Genomic DNA, 14,712 nt, shown 5'->3' with positions numbered 1-14,712 from the left:
GCGGCGGCGGGCGGAGCCTCCCCGCCGCTCGCCCCTCCGCCCGGCCGCTGCGGCAGTGTCTCGGAGGCGGGCAGGCGGCCGGTCCCTCCGGTCCCCCGGCAGCATCCCGGCCCCGCCATGGCTGGCGTCGGCTTCGCGGCGCACCGCCTGGAGCTGCTCGCCTCCTACCAGGACGTGATCGGCGAGGACAGCCCCACCGACTGGTGAGCGCGCCCGCCGCCGCCGCCGCCCCTTTGTCCCCGCCGCCGCCGCCGCCCTTTGTGCACGGAGCCGCCCGGTAACACCGGCCGCGCCCCGAGCTGCGCCCCCCGCCGTCCCCGGGAGCCCCGGCACACAAAGGCGGGCGGGGCGGCGGGGGGTGTGCCCGGCTCGCCGCCCCCGGTGCCCGCACCTGCCCGCCGCACCGGGCCGGGGCGCGGTCCCCGCTTTGTCTGCGCCGGGCCGGCACGTGCGAGCGCCGGGACTCCCCGGCACGGCCCGGTGCGACCCCCAGCCGGGCAGCGAGAGCGGGGAGCGGGGGAATTCGCGCACGGCGGGGAGGGCCCCGTGGGGCTCCCCGCTGCTGGGCCCGGCACCGGTTCCTCGCCATTGTCTGGAGCAGGAGCCGCGGGCAGGGGCGCCCGGGGAACGGGGGATGGGGAGGGGATCGGGGCGCCCGCAGCCCGGCCCCGCTCCCGACCGGTCCTGCTCCCGACCGGCTCCGCCGGGATCCCGGCAGCGGCGGCCCCGCTGCCCGGCGGAGCGAGGCCTGAAGCCGCGGGGGCACCGAGCATCTCCCGCCGCTCCCGCTACCCTCAGATTCCCCCAAGCTCCTGGGCTGCCACATCCCTGGGGGGTCGTGGTGTGTCGGCCCGGGGTTTCCCCTCCGGGCTGGGGTTGCTGTTGAGTCGGGGAGGGGAGTGGCTCTCTCCGCTGGGACCCCCGGCTCCTCTCGCTGCCCGCGGGGCACCCGGTGTCGGCGCCGGCTGGATCCAGGCCCGCTGCAGGGAGCATCACCCTCTGCCAGCCCACCCGCATCTCCCAGCCCAGCCGGGCGCCGGGAGGCTGGCTGGGGCCATCTGCCCCGCGATCCCCTCCCTGCCCTCCAGGGTGCCTCTGGCATGCTGGCTGAGAACGCTGCCGGCACGCTGGGGCGCATCTCGCTGGGCAGAGCCGGGGCGCTGGACAGTGCTGGGTGCATGCTGTGAGTGATGCTTTTGGTGGGGGGCGGACGGAGGGGAGCTACTGTGCGCCCACCATCCAGCCGGGGGCATCGGCCGCCCCTCCGGGATACACCCACCACCCATCCGGGGACTCCCACCTCCCAGCTGGGCTGCACCCACAGCCCAGCCGGTCAGACGTCTACCTCAGACCAGGTCCCTGCTCTCAGGACAGGGCTGTGCGGGCCTGGGTAGGTCCAGGTCTCCGCCAGTCCCCGGGGGGCTCCGGAGGGCCCCGCAGTCCCGCGGTCAGCCCAGGGGCGCTGTGGGCAAGCGCCGTGTGTGTTGCCGGCCAGGCGGCAGCTGTCAGCCCTGGGTACATCTCGCTTCCCGGCATCCGCTGCAAAGGAGCCGTCCCTGCCAAAGCTGCTGAGAGCAGCAGAATCGGTTCCCGGGAAGGCGAGTGCCGGTGGCGGCTCCCCCACACACACCTCCAACGCTGATCCCGGCCAGGCAGTGATCCCCTGCCATCCCCATCCGCGGGGCTGACTTTGCTCCATCGTCCCCAGCCGCTCCATCGTGCCCGGGCACCCCATGCCATTGTCACCGGAATACCTGGCGCTCAGTGCCCGCGGGAACAGCATCCCCTCTGCCGGGGTGCGGGATGAGGGGTGATGCTGGTGGGGCTGCATCGGGCAAGGTGATGGGGACAGTCCCACAGGGAGGAGGGCCCAGCCTGGCTGAGCCAGGGGGCTGCCTGGAAGGACACTGTGCCAGAGCCTGGCCTTGGGCCCGTACCGGGGAATGCCACGCTCATGCCCGGCCGGGATCCCTCTGTTTAGTCTGGGATTTCCCCTGCTCCAGCCCGGTCCTGGAGGGTCCGAGCATCCCCTCCCCCTGCCCGGCCCCGCGAAGGCTGCTGGGGCCCATTACTCGATCGGAAAGGAATTTGGTGCTGCTTTCTGAGCACGCCGACTCCCTGGAGCTCCCAGCCACATTGGAAACACATGTGCCGGGGCTGGGGCGGGAGGCTGGGGCGATGTGACCCTTCCCTGGCCATGGCATGGGGGGTGGGCTGCCGCGGGAGCCCCGTTCTGACTCCCGAGGATGCTGCTCTGCCTACTCCGGTGAGCAGCGGGGCCATGCGAGGGCAGCGGGGCTGCGATCGCTGTGGTTGGGGTGATGGGGATCCTCAGTGGAGCCCCCCGGCTGCAGGAGCCCCCCCCTTGGGCTGCACGGGGCATCTCCACCCACGGGTGACCCACATACCTGGAGCCCGGGGGTGGGAAAGGGCTGTATGGGTGGGGTGGAGGGATTAAAGCCCATGGAAGCGGGGTAAGCAGTGCATGGTGCTGACAGCACCCGCTGTGACACAGCTGGTCCCCACTGCCAGGGGTTGTGGTGGTGCTGTTGGGCTGTGGGTCCCTGGGGGTACCCCTGGGGATGCTACAGGCCCCAGCACTGCTTCCCTGTCTCCTGGAATGGAAACCTCCATCCTGGCATGGAGTCAGGCTGTGCTGCTGAGCTGTGTCCACAGCAAGCCCCATCTGCCCTGGGAGCACCCCCGGGTGCAGGCAGCAGCCTTGTGCCCAGATACCATCCGGCACGGCAGGGTTCTGGGAAAGGAAAGCAGGCAGTGGGTGCCCCCAGCACCCACAGGCTCCCCAGGCAGTGATGCTGTGGCTCTGCCCTACTTCTTTTCTCCTGCCTGCTGCCAGCTGCATCCCACCCTGCCAGCTTCCAGCTCGCTGCCCTGGGCTCCCCCAAACTGCTGCCGTCCTCCTCCATTCCGGGGGGATCAGGAGCTGCATTTGCCACCCTTCCCTGTCACAGCCATCTCAGACAGCACTTTGCAGCTGTTCCAGGCCTGGAAGCTGGCGCTGGCTGGGGCGGCCGATTAGCGGGATCGGGATGTGCGGATTAAAGTCAATCTTGTTGGTGCAATTATCTGCGGCTCCCTGCCAGGGGCTCGGGGGGCGGCGGGTGCTGGAGGCAGAGGGAGGCCCTCTCCCTCTTAGGCACCTGCCTGCCTTCCCCTTGCTTTTCAGCTCCAGCCACGGCCCTGTTTAGGGGGTGGCTGTGCCCGTAGGGACCCTCGATTCCCGCTCCCCAGGCTGTGGATTGAAGCTGCAGGCTCGAGCGAGGACGGCTTTGCTCGGCACAGCGGGGATTTTGGGGCTCAGAGAAGCGCCGTGCGGGCACCACCAGGCGAATGCCGATCGGCAGAGCCGCCCACCCGCGGCGGAGCAGGGCTGTGGGGGATCCAGCACGGGCGGCCCTGGCTTTCCGGGTGCAGCGCGTGACGGTGGCAGGCAGGTTTGGGTGCCTGCCAGGCCCCGCAGGTCCCCACTGCCTGCCTGCCTCCCCCGCTCCCCTCCACTAATCACCTCGTCATCGGGGCGAGCTGCATCCCAGCTGGGATGGGGGGGGTTGCCATGGTGATGGAGGATGCTGGTTGCCTAGCGACATCCATCCCCTCGCCCACCCGCCCTGGACCGATTTGGCATGCGTGGTCCCCCCTCCATGGCTGGCTGTGTGCCTCTGGGGAGGTGCTGGCTGGTGGGGGTCCCCGCGGAGCCCCCAGAGGGGCTGGCCAGGGCACGGTGGGAGCGACAGGGGGTTTCCCATCAGCTGGGAATGGTTTCCAAGGAACAGTCTCCATGACGGCCCCATCACACTCTGGCGGCTCATTGATTTGCTGCTGCTGGTGCTCCGGCGTCCTCCCCCAGCCTGGTGCCTGCTGGGCTGGTGGCTCACGCAGCCGGGCACGTGAGTGGGCCCGGGTCCTTGCTGGGGCACAGGGTTGTCCCCAAACCTGGTCAGTAGCTGGAAGGGTCGTGGGGGGACAGGGATGGGCCAGGAAGTTGCTGTGAGACTGTGTTGGCTTGCAGCACAGCAGTCGGTGGGTCCCTGTGCCCAAGTGACTATTCTGTCCCCAAACTTGGGACCCTTCCCCACAACTGCCACCAAGGATTGGGGAATAGGCCCTGCCCCACATCCTGTCTGCCTTGCCTGGCAGTCTTGCTCTTGGTGCTGTTGATGGACAAGGGTTGCTGTGGCTGTGTGCTAGTTTTGGCACAAGCAGCCAGACCCCAGCACATGCCCTGACATCAGTGTAAGCAGGATGGGGAGGTTGGGGGCTGCCCCAGCTCCTCCTGGCTTTGGCTGACCCATGGTGTCTCCCCAGGGCCCTCTACACATACGAGGATGGCTCTGATGACCTGAAGCTGGCAGCATCAGGAGGTAAGGTCCTCTGCCGGCTCGCCGGTGCTGGTGTTTTCCCTGTCACCCCTTCCTGGTGCTGGGTGCTCATGGGCTGACGGTGCTGTGCCAGGTGGAGGTTTGCTGGAACTTTCTGGCCACTTTGAGATTCAGAAGGTGATGTATGGCTTCTGCAGCGTCAAGGACCCCCAGGCCGTGCTCCCCAAATATGTCCTCGTCAACTGGGTGAGTCTGGGGGCCATGCTGAGGGGGGCTGTGCTGTGCCCACAGGGATGTGGTTGGGTGTGAGGGAGCTGGCAGTGGCCAGGGGCTGTGGGTGCCCCACAGTCCTGCTGCCCAGCTGACATCAGTGGGGTGGGGGTCATCCTGCTGCCTCTCTCAGCTCAGTCCCTCCCTGGCTGCCACAGGTGGGTGAGGACGTGCCGGACGCCCGCAAATGCGCCTGTGCCAGCCACGTAGCCAAGATTGCCGAGTTCTTCCAGGTGCGTGACACTGGGGACGGGGAAGATGTTGCCAGGGCACTGATGCTGAACCCTGACGGCTGCTTGCACCCCCACAGGGTGTGGATGTCATTGTCAATGCCAGCAGCGTGGAGGACATTGACCCCGGGGCCATCGGGCAGCGGCTCTCCAACGGGCTGGCCCGTGTCTCCAGCCCGGTGCTGCACCGCCTGCGGCTGCGCGAGGACGAGAACGCCGAGCCCGTGGTAACGTCCCCATGGCAGCCTGGGGATGCTGGCAGGGCTCCTGTGTGCCGCAGCCCCTCACCCGTGTGCCCCTTACTGTTACCCACCTCGCTGATCCCAGCCTCTCCACCCCTCACCTCTCCTCCGTCCCAGGGCACCACCTACCAGAAAACCGACGCCACCGTGGAGATGAAGCGGCTCAACCGGGAGCAGTTCTGGGAACAGGCCAAGGTGGGTTACGGAGGGACACCCCAGGGAACGGGGTGAGCTGCTGGCTGATGGGCAGCCCCCTCACTGATCCCCCCCACACCAGAAAGAGGAGGAATTGCGTAAGGAGGAAGAGCGGAAAAAGGCGCTGGATGCCCGGCTGCGGTTCGAGCAGGAGCGGATGGAGCAGGAGCGGCTGGAGCAGGAGGAGCGGGAACGGCGCTACCGGGAGCGCGAGGAGCAGATCGAGGAGCACAGGCACGGCTGGGGTCGGGTGGGATGTGGGTACAGGTGCTGTGAGCGGCTGGGTGGGCACATGGGTGTCCTTGGCAGGGTGGGGTTGGGGCAGGGACTGGCAGGAGCCGATGCCCAGCGCCTTTCCCGTTTCCCCACTGCAGGAGGAAGCAGCAGAGCTTGGAGGCGGAGGAGGCCCGGCAGCGCCTGAAGGAGCAGTCCATCTTTGTGAGTGCCACGGTGGGACTGGTGCCAGGATCAGAGCCAGGCCTGCCCCTGGCATTACCTCCAGGGAAGGGCTTTTCCCAGCTGGGTGCCCGGGGCTGGGGGGTGATGCTGTGTCTCTTCCCAGGGGGACCAGCAAGAGGAGGACGACAGGCAGCAGTTTAGGAAATCGGAGTCAGAGGTGGAGGTGAGTGTGGTGATGGCCGTGCCCGGGGCTGGTCCTCACTCCCCAAGCAGCAGTGCCCACAGCTAGATGGGAATGGAGCTGTGGGATGCATGGAAGGTGGTCCCACAGCCCCACACCCCCGGGGTGGTGGGGCTCAGCCTCCCCCGTCCCCACAGGAGGCTGCTGCCATCATCGCTCAGCGGCCTGACAACCCCCGGGACTTCTTCAAGCAGCAGGAGCGGGTGGCATCGGGCAGCAGCGATGCTGTCTCACCAGGCAGCCACAGGACAGGTGAGGGGCTGTGGGGGGCTCTGGGCACAGGGGTGGGCACCAGGACACCAGGGCACAGGTGAGTGCAGTGTCACAGCTCAAAGGATTGCAGTGGGATATGGAAAGACCGGGGATGCAATGTGGGGAGGGGGTGTACCCTCTGCCATCTCTGGCACTGTGGTTCTGGGTGCCAAGGGCATGAGGATGGCAGGGGACGTCCTGCTCTGCTGTGCCACCATCACTGCCACCATCACCGCCGCTGCCACTGCACCTCACGTGGCCCCTGCAGCTGGGGCAGCTTGTCAGGGGCTGGATGTCAGGTTGTCTTCAGCAAAACGGGGCTCACCCTGCTCCCTGCTGGTGCTGTCCACTCACCTGTCACAGCACTGTGCCCGCAGCCAAGCTGGAAGCGTGGCTGGTGCATACAGGTGGGCAGCTGGAGGTCCAGGGATGGCTTGGGAATACATCCCATGGTGACAGCTAAAAGGGGCAGGAGAGAGTGAGGCACATGTGGGGCACTCAGCATGCTGCCAAGGAATGCCTCATGGAGAAGCTGGGCTGCCCCACAGCCTGGGGTCCAGTGCTGGGACTCTTTTTGTGAGTCTCGGGAAGGACTGGTGGGTGTCTCCAGCCATGGGGCCGTGTCATGGTGCTGTGCTGGGGGGCTGTGCTGTGAGCTGTGCTGGGAGGGAGCCTGTGACCTGTGTTCTTGTGTGGTGTGCCATGGGTTGTGCCATGGGCTGTGCCGTGGGGATGTGCTGTGGGGGTGTGCCGTGGTGCTGTGCCTCGGGGCAGTGCTGTGGGCTGTGTGTTCTGGCCGTGCCGTGGGTTGTGCCACGGATTCACGCTGTGGGGCTGTGCTGTGGCTGAGCAGATAGTTGGTCCCACAGCCGTGTCCTGGCCTCTCTCCCCACCTGGCCAGGCAGTGCTGCCTCACGTCCTTCTGTCCTGCTGCCTTTCCATCCTCTTGTCCTGCCATTCTCCCACCATGCTGCCTTCCACCCTGCTGTGCTCCCATCCCGGTGCCCTGGTGCTCCAGCCCTGCCACGACTGCGCTGAGCAGGGACTGACCCATCTCTTTGCTCTCTCTCTCTCTCCGTCCGTCCGTCTGTCTGTCTGTCTTTCTCTCACAGGTCGTCTGCACTGTCCTTTCATAAAGACAGCTGACAGTGGGCCACCTTCTTCCTCCTCCTCCTCCTCCTCCCCCCCACGGACCCCCTTCCCCTATATCTCCTGCCACCGCACTCCAAATCTCTCCTCTTTCTTCCCATGTAGGTAGCTGGGAGCTCCTGGGCGCAGCTCCGGGGGTCGAGCCATGGGCAGCTGCCCCACAGCCCACCCAGCCCCACGGCACACCGGACCACCAGCGGAGGCAGCACGGGCACCCCGAGGGGGACGGGCACTCAGGGGGGACCGTGCCCCTGCTGGGGCTGACCCTGTGCTGGTCCCTGTGCCCCTGGGAGGGGGGACATAGGGCAGGCTGTGCCCATGGGTCAGATGGGGACAGGGTAGAGCTGTGCCTGGGGAGGTGATGGTCCACAGAGGGATGGGATAAACTGTGCCCATGGGGTAGAGCGGGCACAGGGCAGGCTCTGCCCGTGGGGCAGCAGTGGAGAGGACAGCTGTGCCCTGGATCATGCAGGACTGTGCCCGGGGAGCAGGGTCAGGCAGCGTGGAAAATGCTCTGCCAGAATCACGTGCTGATGGGGCAGAAGGGAAAGGGACATCTCTGCTGCCCTGGACCATGCAGGTCTGCCCGTGGGGCAGCATTAGGCAGTGTGGAAAAGGCTGTGCCCAGGATCATGTGAGGCTGTGCCAGTGGGGCAGAAGGGGATGGAACAGCTGTGCCATGGACAAGACTGCAAGACTGTCCACAAAACAGTGTGGAATGGAAAAGGCTGTGCCCAGAATGTGTGGGGCTGTGCCAATGGGGCAGAAGGGGCCAGGTTGTTCCTGGGGCCATGTAGGGCTGTGCCCCCACAGACACAACTGACAGGGCATGGAGCTGTGCCCACAAAGTCTGTGCCAGGGCACAGCTGAGTGACGCGTGGGCAGAGCCAGTGTGCACCACAGCAGGTGTGGGGCTGCCTGTCCCCTTGCCCAGCAGATGTGGGGGGCTGAAACTCATGGGCGGTGCTGGGGACACCTGGAAGGGACACGGTGGTTGCTGCACCCATGGAAGCCTCCACCCCACCGCCAGGAGGGGACGAGGTGGTGGCAGGCACACAGCGATGTGCCCTTGGCAGCGCACAGCTGCCTCGGTGCGGGGCAGGAGCAGTGTGGGGTTCTGGTGCCCCCCTCAGTGTGGGCAGCCCCCCCACGCCACCGCCTCTCCCTTGTCTGCAGGCAGCCAGTCGGACGCCTTCCGCAAGGCCTCGGCAGCGGGCTGCAGCCCCTGCGAGCCCAGCCCGGCCGCCACGCCGCTGGGCACCCCGGGCACCCCGGGCACCCCGGGCACCCGCGCGCCCGCGGACCAGACGCCGGCAACGCCCAAAGGTGGGCGCAGGGCTGGCGCTGCCTCCCCCTGCCCAGGGCTGCCGGGTGCATCCCCAGTGCAGCCCCTGGGCTCTGCTGCAGCCGCGCTTGCATGGCTCGGTGCATCCGTGCTGTCCCATCCGCATCCCTCGGCGTATCCCGCCTGCCTGAGCTGTGTCCCACAGCGCATCCCTGCTGCAGCCCCCCCGGCTGTGCTGCAGCCCCCTCAGCTGCCCTTGCATGGCTCAGTGCATCCGCGCTGCCCCGTGTGCATCCCTCGGCGTATCCTGCCTGCCTGTGCTGCGTCCCCCAGCACATCCCCGCCGCACCTGCTGCTCCGTGCCGCTGCATCCCCGCCATCTCTGCTGCATCCCCCAGTGCAGCCCCACCGTCATTGCTGTACCCCTGCCACCTCCAGTGCATTTTCTAATGCCAGTGCATCCCTGCTGTCTCTGCTGCACCCCACGCCATGCATCCCCCATCTCCAGTGCAATTCCCCGGCTCCGTACCTGCCGACCCTTCCTGCTGCACCCCCCAGTGCAGCCCTGCTGTCTCTGCTGGGGCCCCCAGTGCGATGCTGCCCAATCTGCGCCGTCCTGCTGCACGTCCTTTCCAGGGCTGCTGAATCCCTCTGTATGTCCCCTCTGCCCCACTGTGTCCCCAGGGCACCCCAGCCAGCTCTGCTGCTGTCACCGTGTGTCCCTGCTGCGTCCCCACTGGCGCCTTGGCGTCCTCTGGTGCTTTGGCATCCCAGCTTTTCCTTCTGCATCTTCTCAGGGCACCTCTCCCGTTCCCTCCACAGCCCTTTCTGCCTCCCTGCCACTCCCCAGGGGATCACCTTGTCCCTCCCTATGTCCCCTCACTCCCCAGTGCATGCCACAATCCCCTCCCTGCCCAGCCACCCCCACCCATCCTTGCAGCATTCCCCATACTGTGCCCAGTCCAAAGGGCTCCAAATCCCCCTGAGCTGCATCCCTGTCCCCGGGTGACCCCCAGCCCTGGATGAGGTTGTCTGTCCCCACTGACTCCTGTCCCCTCCTTTCAGAGTCCCCCAGCCCCAGCGCACAGGAGCCCGGGCCAGCCACGCCCGAGCAGCACTGGCCCTTCCCGGGGCCCGAGGACAAGGCCATCGAGCCCCCTGGGGACGAGCCCAGTCCCAGGCCAGTGTGGACAGCGGGGGGTGATGCCCTGGGGGACCTGGTGACCCTGGAGCCCACCGAGCCCTCCCTGCCACCCGTGGCTGACGAGCCCCAAACTGGGGAAGCCCCCAACCCTGAGAGCCTCATCGACCTGTGGCAGAGCGACGGGGTGACTCCCCCAGCTGCCTGGCCCCTGCCTGCTGCCCCTGTCCCCGAGACACCTCCGGCCATGCTGCCTGAGGAGGGGGCCCTGCTAAGCCTGGATGAGCTGCCTGAGCCCCCTGCCACCTTCTGCGATGCGGAGCAGGAGGATGAGGATGAGGAAGAGGCAGCTGGCGAGGGGGACCCCCAGTCCCAGGATCTGGGCTGCCAGCACACGCCCCAGGAAGACACCCCGGGCCGAGAGACGCCCCCCATCACCAATGGGGAGATGGCCCCCAAGGATGGGACACCGGGTCGTGGGGAGCAGGTGAGCATCACTTGTGGGGAGAGGTCAGGGGGTGATGGGGGGCTCGGGGGTCCTGACAACCTGCCCCCACCCCCCAGGCCAGCGAGGGCTACTTCAGCCAGTCCCAGGAGGAGGAGGTGCCCCCCACCGAGGAGCTGTCGGCCAAAGCCCCCCAGCCCGTCTTCTACAACAAGCCCCCAGGTGAGTGAGGACAGTGAGGAGGGGGAGTCTGTCCCTCTCTGGGGCACCCCAAGCCATCCTGACCCCTCTCCCTGTCCTCCAGAGATCGACATCACGTGCTGGGATGCAGACCCTCTGCCCGAGGAAGAGGAGAGCTTTGGGGGGGCCCTGTAAGCGCAGGCCCCGCTGCCGGCACAGGCAGCCCGCCCCGGCCGGCGCGGGGCACGAGGGGGCTGCAGCCGGGGGCCGGGCCCCCCTCGCCCCTCTGGGGCCCCGCAGGATGAGGCCTCCAGGTGGCGGCCGCCCCGCTGCAGCCCCGCCCCGGGGCACCTTTTACAGCCCCCCCTTCTCCTCCTCTCTTTTTTAAGTTGTCGGTAGGAGCCGTGTCAGCCCCGATATCCCAGCGCCCCCTTGGGGAGGACGACACACGCTCGCATCCCCTGCCCGGCTGTGGGACAGGGTCCTCGTTCTCTTCGTGCCCCCCCGGGAGCCCCCCCAGTACTTTGCACGAGTTCAAAGAAAAAAAAAGGAATAATATTAATAATAATAATAAATGAATATGGCAATAAAGTGACCCGACCGAGGCAAGGCTGCAGCCAGCGGCGTCCCCCCACCCAAACCCCGGCAGGGAGCTGATGTGGGGGCTTTTACCCCTTCCCCACTCCTTCTTTGCTGGGAGCCCTGTCCTCCCCTGCTTGGCCCCTGCTTGGCCCCTCTCCCCCCATTCCCCCCGGAAACTTTTTGGAAAGCACAAGTTCTGTACCGGCGGTGTGCTCATGTCTGTTAATAAATAAAGCGTCTCCCACGGGGGCTGCAGCCTGCTGGGGCGGCAGGGAGGGCTGGGACTGGGGGGCTACGGCTGCCTTGGGGAGGGGGCGGTCCCACCATGCCAGCCCGCCAGGAGGCAAACCCGAGCCACAAACTTTTATTCTCAAACTGTAACAAACAAAAAATTTAAGAAACAGAGCAGAGTCCGGGTCCCCAGCGCCCCCGGCCATGGTGGGGCCGGCGGGGGCCAGACGGGGAACCAGCCCCTTCCGCGCCGGCGGCGATGGCCCGCGCCGGGGCGGGTGTCCCTGGGGTGACACGAGCAACCGAAACCCCCCCACCCCCCAGGTGCATGGCAAGGTCCGGGCATCCCCCGTGGCCGCCGTTAGACAGCGGTAGTCCTGCCGAAGAGGGGCATGGAGACCGGGAGGTGCCAGGGTCCCGTCTCGTAGGTGTCCCTGCTGCTGAGCTCCGAGTCCGTCCAGCTGGGAAACATGCGTGGGGAGCACTCCTGCTGCAGGTAGAGGTCCGGGCAGGCAGGGCCGGGGCTGGCTGAGCGGGGCAGGTGCAGCGCTGAACCGTAGCCGGCGTCCAGGAAAAGGGGTTTGTAGCTGGGAGGCTGCTCCTGCTTCTCCAGCCGCTCATGGCTCAGGAAAGGGGCGTTGATTTTGCGGTAGAGCCCCCGCGTGTCCATCAGCACCTCGCTGTATGGCGGGGGGGGCTCCGCCATCAGCAGCGCCTCCTCATAGCACGGCGGCTTTGACAGGTCTGACTCTGCAAGGCAAAGCCCCCCCCGGACCCCTGCTGCCGTCAGCGCTGCGCCCCGGCTCTCACGTCGTATCCCCCCCAAAACAGGGGGAGGCACGTGCTCCGGGGATGCGAGAGCCCCTCCCTGCTCCTTACCGTGCCGGCAGCTCCAGGGCCGGGGGGGTGGGATGTGGTGGGGGTGATGATGGTGATGGTGGGGCTCGAGGCGGAGGCGGTGGGGAATGGCGATGCCGGGGGGGCTGCCCCCGTAACCCTCGTAGTGCAGTGGCTCCATCTCCAGCGCGCGCAGGCTCTGCTCCCGCAGCCGCTCCTCCTGCTGCCGCTTCACCCGCCGCCGCAGGTAGCTGCAGAAGCAGCACAGCAGCACGATGAGGCCCCAGATGAGCCAGAAGCCCGCGAAGCAGGTGAGGAAGGTGTAGGTGCCCTGGGACATCACCATCTTGGCAGCCGGCCCCGGGGGGAGGCCCCCGCCTCTCCCTGCCCTCGGGATGGGGGACGGGATGCTCAGGGCGGCGGCAGGGTCAGGGAGGACCCGATGCTGTCAGGGCCGCCGAGGGCATCTCCCCGGGCCGTGCCCGGCGCGTTTCCTCTGGCCCGCGGGCGAGCCTGCCGTCAGGGGTCCGTCCTCGCCATGGAGCTGGGGGGGGCTGGAGCGGGTGGGTCAGGCCTGGGTGCGCCGGGCGGGCGGCGGGGGGACGGGGCTGCCGGGGTCCCGCTGCCCATCGCTGGGGGGGGACCGCCGGGGTGGGGGCCCTGCAACGAGACAGACGCGAGCGTGAGCGACACGGAAACGTGGACGCCCCGTTCCCATGGTGACTCGCTCCACATGCGCCGCAGCGCCCGCAGCCAGGGGGAACCGTGCCTGGCACCCCATGCACCCCCCCCCCACCATCACCCCCGTGGATGCAAGCCTGCGCAGCCCCCCTAGAATCGCCCGCGGAGCTGCTGGGCACCCTGGGGTGGGAGACGGATGCCGTGGTACCACAGCATCATCTGAAAATCATGGGGTGCCCAGTGGGATCCCCTTCTCCTGCCCACCCGGTGCACCCTAAATCGGCTGCTGAGGCCAGGCAGCTCATCCCTGTGCTGCCACACAGGGGGGTGACCTGGGGAGAAGCAGGGACAGGCAGAGGTGCCGGCAGCCTGCGGCACGTGGCGCTCGCAGGAGCACGTGCACCGAAGCCATGGCTGGCATCGCAGCCACTGGGGATGGTGGCACCCCAACACAGCAGTGCAGGGCCAGCGGTGGTGGTGATGGGAACCATCACCTTTGCCCATTAGGCAGCGTGACAGCTCGGTCACATCCAGCCAAGCATCAAATGTCAAGGGTGTGTGCCAGGGGCAGGTCTGCTCCTCAGCGAGGGGCGAGCAGCACCCATGGGTGCTCGCAGGCAGGCACGTAAGCACCCGTCAGGATTCTCATTATCGCGGTGTGGGAGAAAACGGGCTCGGCAGCAGGGCGGAGGGTGAGCCTGGAGTGACACAGCCGCGGGCTGGGTGATCGCGGTGACACCATCACTCGCTCGGAGCAGGGCGAAGGGGCGCGGGGTGCTCCATCACCCTGCGGCGCAGGGCCACGCTGCTGGCCAGGGATCGCGGCAGGGCCACCGGGGACGAGGGTGCCGGCGGGGCCGGAGGGCCGAGCCCGGCGGAAGGAAGAAACGATGGGGAAGGAAGGAGCCGGGGGCCCTGACCACGCTCCGGCGGGCAGCGGGGGCTGCTCCATCACGCAGACAAACGCGTGGGCTGAGGCAGCGCCGGGATGTGGGTTTTTGGGGAGGGGGTGCCCTGGCTGAGGCCAGCTCGGTTCGGGCAGCGCTTGCCACATCGGCTGCAACAGGCTTCGCGCCGGCAGCCTGGGCATCCCGGGGAGGAGAGGTACCGTGCGGGAAGGGCCGTGGGTCAGCCCCGGGATGACGGCCGGGGGAACACCGGGAAGCGGTGCAGGGCGGGCTGGCGGCGCCGCGGACCGGGGGCGTTCGCAGCTGGGGCGTGCGGGGGGAGCGGGGCTGCCGAGGACGTGCGGGCTGGGGGAGGAGCGGGGCCGGGCTGGAGACACTCATGCCGGGCGGAGAGAGGAGCGGCCGCCGAGCCGGGCCCCGCCGGTAGCCCCGGGCCTGGGCCCCGCTGCCCGCGTCGCATCCCTGCCCGCTGCCTCCGCGGAGAGGGTGACACCCCGGCGGGGAACCTCCCCGCTCCCCGCGCCGGGCGCGGCACCCCCCGCCGCTCCGCCCCGCCCTCGGCTCGGGGAGGGATCCGCGGGCTCCCCGCACCCCCCGCCCCGGGACCCGCCGCCGCTCGGGGGCTACCGGCTGCGCACCGGTGCTGCCGAGGGAATCCCCCCCCTGGGGAACGGCGGGATGCCGGTGGCGAGAGGGCCAGGGCATCACCGGGGGTGGCCGCGGGAGCCCCACGGGGTGGGGGCCGGGGATTCCCAGGTAGCGGCTCCCGGTGCGGGTGGGGTGATGCCCGGTGGGGTGGTGCCACAGGCTCCCGCGGTCGGTAGCCCTGCACTCGCCCTGGAGGTGCTGCCACCCGTTTCCGCAATGCCATCCCCAGCCTCCTCAAGGGGTGACAGCGGCGAGCTCCCCGGGGTGACGGCCAGCACAGGGCCACGGGCAGGGGAGGGCAGCACAGCCCCTGCCACAGCCCCCCTGGCCACTGCAGTGAGATGCGTGGCTCTGCAGGGCAGGGGCGCCAGCCTGGCCCCCAGAACAGCGAGGGACCGAAATGGCACGGGATGTCCTGGGGTCACCCTGCTCCCTTGGGTGCCATACCCCCAAGCA

The 14,712-nt window shown here is 68.3% G+C and overlaps 2 protein-coding genes across 5 annotated transcripts; one reads left to right on the top strand and one right to left on the bottom strand.

Moving 5' to 3' along the window:
• The first annotated feature begins 75 nt into the window (after positions 1-75).
• DBN1 (drebrin 1) lies at positions 76-10,774 on the top strand. Of its 3 annotated transcripts, XM_041397681.1 has the most exons (15): positions 76-203; positions 4,327-4,382; positions 4,474-4,586; positions 4,769-4,843; positions 4,921-5,067; positions 5,200-5,277; positions 5,360-5,511; positions 5,652-5,715; positions 5,840-5,899; positions 6,055-6,169; positions 7,282-7,419; positions 8,495-8,644; positions 9,669-10,231; positions 10,309-10,411; positions 10,494-10,774. In XM_041397681.1, exons 1-15 carry the CDS (start codon positions 118-120, stop codon positions 10,562-10,564), a joined length of 1,971 nt encoding a protein of 656 aa, XP_041253615.1. In that variant the 5' UTR covers positions 76-117; the 3' UTR covers positions 10,565-10,774. The 3 variants fall into 3 exon arrangements, with proteins under 3 accessions (XP_041253615.1, XP_041253616.1, XP_041253617.1); XM_041397682.1 differs by lacking the exon at positions 7,282-7,419; XM_041397683.1 differs by lacking the exons at positions 7,282-7,419; positions 8,495-8,644.
• A 527-nt stretch (positions 10,775-11,301) lies between these two features.
• PRR7 (proline rich 7, synaptic) lies at positions 11,302-12,945 on the bottom strand. Of its 2 annotated transcripts, none has more exons than XM_041397753.1 (2): positions 12,062-12,945; positions 11,302-11,959 (listed from the first exon to the last, which is right to left on the bottom strand). In XM_041397753.1, the coding sequence occupies exons 1-2, from the start codon at positions 12,363-12,365 to the stop codon at positions 11,544-11,546; spliced, it is 720 nt and encodes a 239-aa protein (XP_041253687.1). In that variant the 5' UTR covers positions 12,366-12,945; the 3' UTR covers positions 11,302-11,543. The 2 variants fall into 2 exon arrangements, with proteins under 2 accessions (XP_041253687.1, XP_041253688.1); XM_041397754.1 differs by having other exon boundaries at positions 11,302-11,932.
• Between the last annotated feature and the right edge of the window lie 1,767 nt (positions 12,946-14,712).

The sequence above is a fragment of the Onychostruthus taczanowskii genome, unplaced genomic scaffold (genome assembly GCF_017590055.1).
Source record: "Onychostruthus taczanowskii isolate IOZ18803 unplaced genomic scaffold, ASM1759005v1 scaffold14, whole genome shotgun sequence".
Classification (NCBI taxonomy): Eukaryota; Metazoa; Chordata; class Aves; order Passeriformes; family Passeridae; genus Onychostruthus; species Onychostruthus taczanowskii.
Note: the sequence above shows the minus strand (reverse complement) of the source record. Positions and strands in the feature narration are given on the sequence as shown.

Bases quoted from the DNA above. Each gene is read 5' to 3' on its own strand.
- DBN1 (XM_041397681.1), top strand. From the start codon at position 118: ATGGCTGGCGTCGGCTTCGCGGCGCACCGCCTGGAGCTGCTCGCCTCC. The intron at 4,383-4,473 runs GTAAGGTCCTCT...GTGCTGTGCCAG, and splicing joins GAAGCTGGCAGCATCAGGAG to GTGGAGGTTTGCTGGAACTT. The intron at 10,232-10,308 runs GTGAGCATCACT...CCCACCCCCCAG, and splicing joins CACCGGGTCGTGGGGAGCAG to GCCAGCGAGGGCTACTTCAG.
- PRR7 (XM_041397753.1), bottom strand. From the start codon at position 12,365: ATGGTGATGTCCCAGGGCACCTACACCTTCCTCACCTGCTTCGCGGGC. The intron at 11,960-12,061 runs GTAAGGAGCAGG...TGACGGCAGCAG, and splicing joins GCCCTGGAGCTGCCGGCACG to GGGTCCGGGGGGGGCTTTGC.